Here is a 10649-nt window from a genome sequence, read left to right as displayed (position 1 = left end):
CTTCTGGGAATATGTCCTTAGCCAGGAGAACGCTGGGAACTGTAGTTCCGCAAAGGAACAACACTTACTACCTACTGAATGATGATGAACTCAGCGGCACTTCTGTAGACACTGAGGTTCCTGTGACTTCAAGCGACCAGGGCAACTGGCCAATCTGATGTTCATGTCTAAAGTTTAGGATAAAAATGTTACCTGAATAACGTGTTTTGTATTGAGTATAAAAGTATATGTTTCATATATTGAGTATATAAGGTAGCCATGATTTAGTCACTGAATCATGGGTGACATGTAAGTTTACAAGGAATAAAATCAATAAAAAGCAAAGCAAGGCTAGTTTTGAAGGAAAATTGTAGGGAAAAGAGGTGAGATGGGTAAGCCAAGAGTTGTGGCAGAAACTGGAAGACGCATTGAAAGACAGAAACAAAGAAAGAACATGTGAAGGAAAGAACTTGGTTAGAAGGGGCCGAATGCTCTGGTTTTCCTATAAGTGTTTTTATAAATACACTAAGGCAATTTTAGAAGACAATATTTTATGTTTGGTAAAAATCCATATTTCAGACATGGATATTATTGCTAGAATTTTTAATTTATTGCTTCTTTGAGCTGTTAGCTGAATGTAAGGAAATGGTAAATATTTCTATTTTTTGTTGATTGTACATAATTCATTGGTTAGGAACTAGTTTTGGTGAACAGCAGCTGTATGTGTCACTGATTCATAGCTTTGGCTTATCCTTGGGTCACATAAGTGTCTAAACATGTACAGTCTCTGCACAGTTTCACTAACTGCAGCGGAGTACATGAACAACTCTCAGTAAGATGAGGGATGCCATCTTCATAATAACTGTCTGGTTATGGAATCATGTGACTTCATAAAATCCTGATGATGGAAAACTCATTGACTTTTTTCAGTTCTATAGGAGGCTCTCATGATAATAACCACATAAGTTGTTTCATATTGATTAGAAGTCTCCTTGGGATGTGTAAAATAGCACAACAGATATTAAGTCTTTGAGTAAATAGGTGTGTTTATAATGAATTTTCCATTTTTATTTCTTTTTGTGCAGATGATGTGTATGCACATTTGTGTGTATAAATATCAGTGTGAGCATACAACAGCATGCATGTGGAAGCCAAAGGACAGCATTAGCATGTGTCAGTCCTCAGATGAAGACTGAAAATCGACATGTAGAGTAAACTAGCTGGACATAAAGCCTCATGGATCTATTTGCCTTTCTCCCCAGCATATAGTTATAAGCAGACACCATCATACCCAATTATTGTTTTCATGACATGGGCTCTAGGGATCAAACTCAGGTCCTCCTTCTTGTAAGAGAAGTACTTCTATGACAGTCTTAATTACTCAGACACCATGACCAAGATGATTTATAAAAGAAAACAGTTATTAGGGTTCATGATTCCACTATAACCATTACATTGAAGAACAGTCAGGCATGGCATCGGAGCAATAGCTGAGATCTTACATTCTGATCCACAGTCAATGAGGTCAAGAGAACTAACTGGGAATGGCTTCAGTCTTTTGAAACATCAAAGCCTGCCCTTCATTGACAAACCTCCTCCAACAAGGCCACACCTCCTAATCTTTCCCAAACATTTCCACAAACTAGGGACCAAATTCAAACAAATGAGCCTCTAGGGGCCACTCTTGTTAAAACCACCATACTGATTCAGTCATCTTCCTAGCCTTTGATAGCTTCTTTATGAACTAATAAATGTTTGTGACATTTGTATAACAACATAACTGTCAAAATATTATAGAGTTTTAAGGTCTATTCAAAGCTTTCATGGCTTAGATCTTCTCACTCACTGTTTTTTTGTGTATTTGATCTCTACAACTGAAACTTAACATGGCTTAAAAAGTTCTGTTAGCTGTGTTTTCCTGTCTGTCTTCTAACATAGCTTGTAGTTCTTGGAGTTTTGGCTTCTTAAGGGCAGAAGTTATATTACTTGGTACATCAATCCTTGCTTTTTTGTAGGGTGTGACTTTTAATATTCCAGTTGCTGTTCTTGCTCATGTTTAATGCATTTGGAGTTGTTTTTCTAATTTGCATGATACCAAGATGTTATCTCTGCTTTCCTAATTGTTTGTTTGCCTGTTACATCTTAGGCTAAATTTTTTCCTTCTTTCTTTCTTTCTTTCTTTCTTTCTTTCTTCCTTTCTTCCTTTCTTCCTTTCTTTCTTTTTATTAAGCTCTACATTTTTCTGTGCTTTCCTCCCCTTCAACCCTTCCCCTCAAGGTCCCTATGCTCCCAATTTACTCAAAAGATCATGTCTTTTTCTACTTCCCATGTAGACCTCATTGTTGTCTAGATTCTCTGGGATTGTGATTTGTGGGGTGGTTTTCTTTGCTTTATGTTTCAAAACCACTTATGAAACAAGTTAAAAATGGTACTGAGCTGTCATGTGGGTGTGGGGAACTAAAATCAGGCGCCCTGCAAGTGCAACAAGCTCCCTTAATCAGAGTATTTACCCACTGATGGAGACTATATTGGTTCGTTTTTAACCACTGTCCACAGTGCTGTAATAAACATAGATCCGCACATATCTCTTTGACCCCTCCAATATCTCCATTTGATTATTATTATTATTTTGGATATAAAAGTTAACAACTGTTGCTTAATCTCCAAAATTATCAGTGTTTTCCATATGCCATGCTGTTATTAATTTCCACTTAAAAAAAATAAGGGTTGTGATTTCAGTTTTTTTTTTTCTTTTTTGGCTTTATTTCCCAGGTATGTGGCCTAATTTTGTAAATATATACTTACACTAGGGAAAAATACATATTCTGCTGTATTTTTATAAATCATTATAAAATGCTGATTATAGTTGGGATGTAGTTGAACAATAGAGAACTTGCCCAGAATATGCAAGACTCTAGGGGGTTCAATGTCAACTAAATGAAATGTTTAGTCAGAGCAGACACATGCATTGTTCAGTGTTGTCTATATTGTTTAAAGATGTCAGAGCAGATAAATGCATTGTTCAATATTGTCTATATTGTTTAAAGATGTCAGAGCAGACAAATGCATTGTTCAGTGTTCTCTATATTGTTTAAAGGTTGATTTTGCCAGGTGGTAGCACATGCCTTTAGTCCCAATACTCAGAGAGGCAGAGACAGGTGGATTTCTGTGCATTCAAAGCCAGTCTGGTCTACAGAATGAGTTCCAGGACAGCCAGGGCTACACAGAGAAACCCCGTCAAAAAAAATAAATAAATAAATAAACTCATGCAAAGGGATGTATACATCTTTTTTATAAAATCACAGTTATAGATTGCATTTTTTATATTTGTAGCTTTTTTCTCTGTTTGGAATTCTTTTCCATGCCCACTAAGAAGCTGCTTCTGTATGCTTTCTGTGCTCAATGTCCCTGCACTTCCAGATCTTCTATTCTTAGCAGTTCTCTCCCTTTGCAGATGTTCTACTCACCCTGCTGGGGCACTGACTCATCCTTAAATTATTCAGGTTTTTTTGTTGTAGTGACAAGATTCCTGAGAAAAATAATTTAAAAGTGGAAAAGTTTGTTTTGGCTCCCAGGTTTCATAGCTGTCTCCAATGATAATTTCAAGTTATTGTGAAATGCATCAGCACGGCACAGGGAGCACAGTGGAACAAAGCTGCTTAATTTCATGGTGCCAGAAGATATCAAGGAAAAAAATGGACAAAGGAAGAGAAAGAGAGGATCATATGGACAAGGTGTACCCTTCAAGAACATGTCCCTTGTCATTTAATTTTTCTAAATAGGCCCCACTTCCTACTTTCTTCTACCTCTCTCGCTTCCAATAACTCCGTCAAACTACCAATCCATGAATTGACTAATGTATCAATTAGATCAGCGATCTCATGAACTGGTCACTTTCCCAACCCCCACCTCTGAACATTCATTGGATCAAGCCTTTGGGAGACATTTCACATTGAAACCATGACTACACTGATGGATTGTCCAGACACTAGATAGTCTGGCTGCTCTCCTGTTCAGCCACTGGTACTTCATCTTGCTCAGCCTCTACTGCCGCATGCCAGGCTGCTCCACTATGCCCTTGCTCTCTTCTCAGTGTCCAGGCTATCATCACATCTCTCTATGTTCTCAGTAATATCTTCTCCATTACTCAAGAATTATTTCGCGATTGCTTTTATCTCATTGTCTAGAGTCTTAAACTTTATGACTATTTCTTCCTACCCCCAAGAGGTTACCATAGCATCACTCTTGGTTCTAACCCTGTACTAGGATGAAGTTACATTGCCTTCTACTCTTGATGACTGTTTGCTTTGCCTCACATGATGGCTGTATAACTTGGGAAAGAGTGAGAAGTTTTACTGTCAGTTTGAGGATATTTTTCATTGGATACAGAAGTCTAACTCTGTAATTTTTTTCCATATCTTATAAATGTCATCCTGATGTCTTCTTGTCCTTTTTCTGTTAATAACTCAGCTTTCATGAGTATCATAGTTCTTTATGCCTGATGTCCTCAGAATTAATGTTTGTGTCCCACCAAAATTCAAATGTTGACAACTAATTCTCAGTGGGAGGGTATTTGGTAGTGGGACTTGGAAAGTAATTAAGTCTTGAGTTTAGAGGATTCATGAATGGAATGGAGCCTCTTTAAGAAACCCCAATAAAGATCCCTTACCTCTTTGTGCAAAGTGAAGACACAGAAGGAGACAGCTTCTATAAGCTCCTAGAGCATTTACATTTGACTTTCTTAACCTTCAGAGCTGTGGGGAATAAATGCTGTTTACTGGCCAGCCCTGCTTCTTACAGTCTGCTTCAGCCTGGATGGACTCAGGCATATCCTGTTTCTCTGTTAATTTCAAGACTGAATTTTAATAATTCGAATATGTGTGCATAGATGTGGTTTTTTAATAATAATTATTTTTTTTCGTGCTTGAGTTTACTGAAATCTTTGAACCTATGAATTGATGTCCTCTGTCAATTTTAGAACAATTTCAGTTATTGCTTTCACAAAAATCCTTTTTTCTTCATTCCTTGCTACTCCAATAATACATATATTGTCTTTTCAATATCATTCCCCAGGCATCTGACTTCTGTTTCTTTCTTGTACCTCACTTCTTGTCTATTTTTTCTCTTTGGTTTTCAGTGTGGATTTCTTTAATGATCTGTAAGTTCATAGTGCTTTTTGTTTGCCATGTCCAGTTTGTGTACTCCATCACATGTATGTATTTATACAGCTGAAACTGTCTATATATCTATCTATTAAATTTTAGGATAAAATCAATTTTTTTCTGTAGGGGAAATAGATGCTTAAAGAAAATTGAAGTAATTAACAGATTATGGGTAGAGTAAGATATACAAATGCAAAATATTATTTTATTGTTTGGAGGCATGGAAGTCTATTCTGAAGATATGCTAAAGATTAAAATCACAAAATAAACAAGTGGTAGATTTAATAACATAAAATGTACGTAATAAAGGATAATTAAGAAGGAAGAGAGTATGTCAGCTTGAAGCAGTAGTCACAATTGGCCCTAAAACAGAAGGATGAAATACCTTCTATCTTGGGGAACTTGAGCAAGCTGTAGTTGATGAGGGGAAACTATGGAATGTCAGCTGCTCAGACTGAGAAACCGGGAAAAGCCTCTATTTCGCAATTTCCAATAAAATAATTCTGCTAGATGAGAATTATAAAATGCCAGTGCTACACAATACAGAGGGAGTATCGGGAGAATGCCTGTCAGGGTGACACACCTTTACTGCAGGGAGCTCTGAGGGTCGCCAGCAGAACTGAACTGCTTAACAGAACAAAGCTTAGCTTTGGAGACTGGATGACGAAGCATCTGTTGCTGTGACATTTTTACAAATCGTGCAGCATTATGATTTCAAAATACATTGGTTTTCCCAGAAAGAACCAATAGCCTTGCCCATGCCCTATGATGCAAAACTAGTTGTTTATATCTGTGGCCTTGGTGGGCACGGAAGCCAGCCAGACATCTTCCAGTCCTGGTAGTGTTAATGCAACACAGGAGGCTGGAAGACAGAAGCAGCTGCATCTTTTTCTAATTTGGGCATTTTCTGTCCATTTTTGCTCAGGGTGGATTGATACAGGATCCTGTGTACTTCAGGCTGGTCTCATGTGCTCTAGGTAGTGGAAAATGATCTTGAACATGATCGTCTTGCCTTCATCTCCCAAGTACTGGGGCTTCAGGTGGTGCCACCAAACTCAGTATTACTATTAATTTTTAAAAAAAGAAAAAGCCAAAAATCAAAATCTAGTCATTGCCCTAGAGCTGTTATTCTGCCAACAGTTTGATCTCCATGGTAAAGTAGACAATCTTGGAAAGGCAAAAGTCAGGCTTGCTTTATGATTTCATGATAAAGATAATATTCCCTTGATATGAATTTGAGGAGAACTAGCCCCACTGGAAATGAATTCAAAGCAAGTTGGCAGTCAAATTTAAGAGCTACAAAAGGGGAGTGTGTGGAAAGTGGGTGGTTATTGAAATTACTATCACCAGTGCTGCCACCACTGCTCCACAAGAAGCAATAAACTTGCAAAGCAGCTCTGCATAAACATGTGCTCGATCTAGAGACAATTTCAAATACAAACACTTCTGGTTAGGATGGAGTGCTCTGTGAGGGTGAGGGTTTTGAAGGAATGCACGGGTGTTGGGAGAGACTTCTGGTTTACTGAAGAAAAAAAAATGAGCAAAGACTGTCTTGTTTCAGATCTGCTTAACCAGTGTTCTTAGCTGTAGTCACAGCCCTGTGCATGGCAGGCTGTCTAGAATGCCTCGTCAGGGAGGTCACCTAGTACTTAAGGAGAAAACACATCACTATGGGCAAAACACTGTGCTGCAGTTACAGAAAAGGAGGGGGTGCTGATTCCTACCAAAAGCTTAACAGGAATCCAGGAAGCCTGTAAAAGGGGATTTTGTTCGTTTGTTTGTATTGTTTTACTTTCCTATGTTTGTGTGGGGACAGGGTCTCCTACATAGCCAAACAGTACTGGAACTCCAGATCTTTCTACTTCAGCCTTCCAAGTCTGACTCATGGGCCTTGGACACCAGCTCACAATGGCTCTGTTGTTGGAGAGTAACTTTCCTGTGACCTGGAACATAACATTGTCTTTCTTCACTTGGTATATAAGCACACATTTGCTACTGCAGTGGTCCCTAGTTCTTCACTAGACTGTGCTTCTCTGATGGACAATTAACATGCAGCTAGTTCTTATCTGCAGACTCTGTGTTCATGAATTCCTATTTATAAATAAAGGTTAGAGGGCTGGAGAGATAGCTTGGTGGCTAAGAGACCATACTGCTCTCGGTGTCAGACACAGCAAGTCGCTGGGAATGAGCAATTCATGCTAAGGCTGCAGCAGGGGAGGGATAGAGTGGACTTTTAGAGTTCGCTTCTCCTGAGCCAGCTACCATGCATGCAAATATTTTGAGTGGTATTTTCCTCATACCATGCTGTCACTCCCATGTTTCTGAGTCTTTTAAGACCTTAGTAATGGACCACAACCCTTATTCCTTATAATGAAGCAGCTGATAAATTTCTGAGGCTATGGAGGAAAATAGTGAATTTTTGTAGCTAATTGTAAAGTTTTGTCTGGGGGAAAATTATGTCTTTCTATGAGTAAGTATGTGTAAATGCACATACATGCATTTGTATAGTATATGCATATGTTCCTGTGTGTGCACATGTGAGTGTGCATTTGGAGGCTAGAGGCTGACATCGAGTGTCTTCGCAGATTGCTTTCCTCCTCATTTTATTTACTTTAAATTTTAATTAACTTTTTCAAAAAAAATGCATGTATTCCTCCTTTGTGTCTGTGGGTTGGTATGTTCCTGAGCAGAGTATTGGATCTGCCGGAGCTGGAATTACAGGCAGGAAATTGTGAGTCACCTAGCATGAGTGCTGGGAACTGACCTTGAGTCCTCCAGAAGAGCATCAAGGGTTCTTCAGTGCTGAGCAATCTCTGTAGTGGGAAGAATTATTTTCTTAACAGCCAGTCTATGTTGCTATACGCTGTTAGCATTTCACAAAGCTTCCCATAACTACCTGGGAATGCTGGGTAATGCATAGTTTCCTCTGGAAAACTCATCTCAAATAATCAAGAAATATAAATTTCTTAAAATGTCAGTTATAAAGGAGGAATTCGAATGGCATTTTAAAAGCCAGTAGAATTTACTCTACTCAGGGCTAAATACTACATGTATTCAACTGAACCGGAGATGAAAAGTCAAGGGAATTATGATGGTCCTTATCTTTCTTCATCTGCTTTGCATTTAATTCATCTTTATGAACAAAGCTGTGTTTGTGAAGGGTATTAAGGTTTGTTTGGCATTCCCCTCCACCCCCAGCACTCTGCAGACCTTTTTGCAAGGTTATGTTCCATGAACTGATTGATACATAAACATAAGACAGATGCTGCAGAGATGGTTCTGATGATAACTCATTTTCAGCTAGTCATGAAGCTATTTTGATTACAGTATGTTTAAGTAATTACAACACAGTCTGCTGTGCTAGGCTTACTGCAATGAGAGCACATGAAAACAACGTATGTGTTCTGCGTGCCCAACAGAAGATGCACTGTGGTGTGATGATTTTAATTCCCAAGCTTAGGTTAGGACTGGAGGAGTTTAAAATATGTCATAACATAAGGTGCGTCAACTAAACACAGACCAAATAAAAAGGTAACTGCACAACTCTAAGGCATAAATGTTTGTTTTGGGGAGTATTTAAATGCTATTATGTGAAGGAACCAGTACTTTTTACATAGAGGTAACAGTCTGTGGACAGCTGATTAAGACATTGTGTGGCTTGATTCTAGTTTATGTGAATCATAATTGTTATGCAGGGTGCTTTCCGGGTCATGAAGATTGAAACTAAAATCAGAGGGCTTGATCAGTCAATTGTGTGTAAATACCACTCCTCTGGGAGGATTGCTCAAAAGAGACCCCAGTAGAATGCCCAGGAAGAAACTAGAATTGTGTGGCTAAGGGAGCCACTTGAATTTTCCCACCCACTTACTGATGATAGTTCACACCATGGTTTTTGCCTTCTCCACAGGATAATTGATCGCTTAGATGGAGTTCGCCTGTTGTGGTCCCTGCTCAAAAATCCACACCCAGATGTGAAGGCCAGCGCAGCATGGGCACTCTGTCCCTGCATTGAAAATGCAAAGGTAGCAGTGGTTGCAAATCTCTTTGTTCTAGAACTTGTAAGCCCTCAAATAGTGTCAGCACCATACTAGTTTATACGGACGGACTCACTTTTGGTCAGATTGATATTGTAGAAAAAGAAGGCTAAATACTTATGCTAAAGCAATTTCCAGCCATTCTTTCTTCTGGTTTCCTGAAAAATGTCACATGAAACTAGGCAAAGGTAACAGCAATGTACGTTTGCTCCTGTCTTTGAGGCAATGGGAAAGTTGACTGTATTGCATTTTCTGTTGCTTAAAAAGAGGACAAATTGGGGGACCTGTCTGGGTCCTGCCTCGATGAGTTCATAGTTCCAGGGTGTGTGTGTGTGTGTGAATTGGAAATATTAGGCAAGAGGAACAGAGATATGGGAGAAATACAGAGACATAGAATGGTACCAAGACATAGGATAGTCAAGACCTATGGTAAGCCAGTGAATGCTGAATCTGCCTATGATTATTTTCCACATGCTTATATACCCCAATCCAAAGGGGGGAAGAAGGAAGACTGCTTTAACAGGATACGAATAACAAACAGAATTATTGCCTGAGACATCAAGCCACTGTTTTCCTGAGTTAAGCATTCTGATGTTTTAGGCAGAACGTACAGCAACAACACCGTAGACCAAGTATCCTATAAGCAGCCACTCCCTGGGTAAAATTAAAAATGAAGAAGCAGAAATGTGCTTGAATTCTCTGACCAAGGTGAAGTAGATCCATCTCCACGGGGCATCTTAGATTCCAAAACACCAAGTAGCCACAACCTAGGTCAGAACATCTTGTTTGTAGCCACTCCTTAAGTCAGACTTATTGTTAATAGCTTTGAAAGAGCAAGACCTTCAACCAAAGTAGAGTGGATGCACTTCTGTGGGCCCTCACAGGGACTTTGGCTGTTTTCCTAGGAGTTAAACAGCAGCAGGAACAGCGGTGTCCTTGAAAAGGTCACTTTTCTGAACATTAATGCCAAGATCAAAGGTTTCCTTATTTGTTGGAAGAATCTATTTATTTATTAGTTATTTTAGCTTTCATTTGTACATTTTATTATTTTTTTCAAAGATCTCTTTTTAGCCCTCTTCTCTTTTTGAGGAGCTGGGATGGAATCCGGGTCTCATGCATGCTAGGAACATGCTCCACTACTGAGCTACTCTTTGTATTTGCGAGGGCATAGAGTCATACTCAGGTGCCATGCTCAGCTTTCAGGCAAGCCTTGAACCTGGGATCTTGCTTTCTCAGACTCCTGCATAGCTGTGATTTTAGGTGTGTTCCACGAAACCCAGCCTGCCTTTTTCACCTTTACTTCACATTTTTCAATTTATCTTAAAGACTCTTGCCACTGAATCTTTTATAAAGAATTAATTTTTATAAAATTTTAGTTTGTTACTGCTGAGTAGTACTCTAATATGTATATATTCCATACTTTCTTCATCCATTCTTCTATTGAAGGGCATCTAGGTTGTTTCCAGGTTCTGGC

At 38.9% G+C, this 10649-nt stretch overlaps 1 protein-coding gene across 1 annotated transcript in view; it reads left to right on the top strand.

Annotated features, from left to right (window-relative positions):
- Armc4 (armadillo repeat containing 4) overlaps window positions 1–10649 on the top strand; it is a 162113-nt gene that overhangs the window by 71846 nt on the left and 79618 nt on the right. The window contains exon 18 of the mRNA XM_005354824.3: window positions 9049–9163. Within this exon, the coding sequence (XP_005354881.1) occupies window positions 9049–9163 (115 nt within the window). The remainder of the gene's footprint in view (window positions 1–9048; window positions 9164–10649) is intronic.

Source organism: Microtus ochrogaster, chromosome 16 (genome assembly GCF_000317375.1).
Source record: "Microtus ochrogaster isolate Prairie Vole_2 chromosome 16, MicOch1.0, whole genome shotgun sequence".
NCBI lineage: Eukaryota > Metazoa > Chordata > Mammalia > Rodentia > Cricetidae > Microtus > Microtus ochrogaster.
This window is presented reverse-complemented; position numbering and strand designations above follow the sequence as displayed.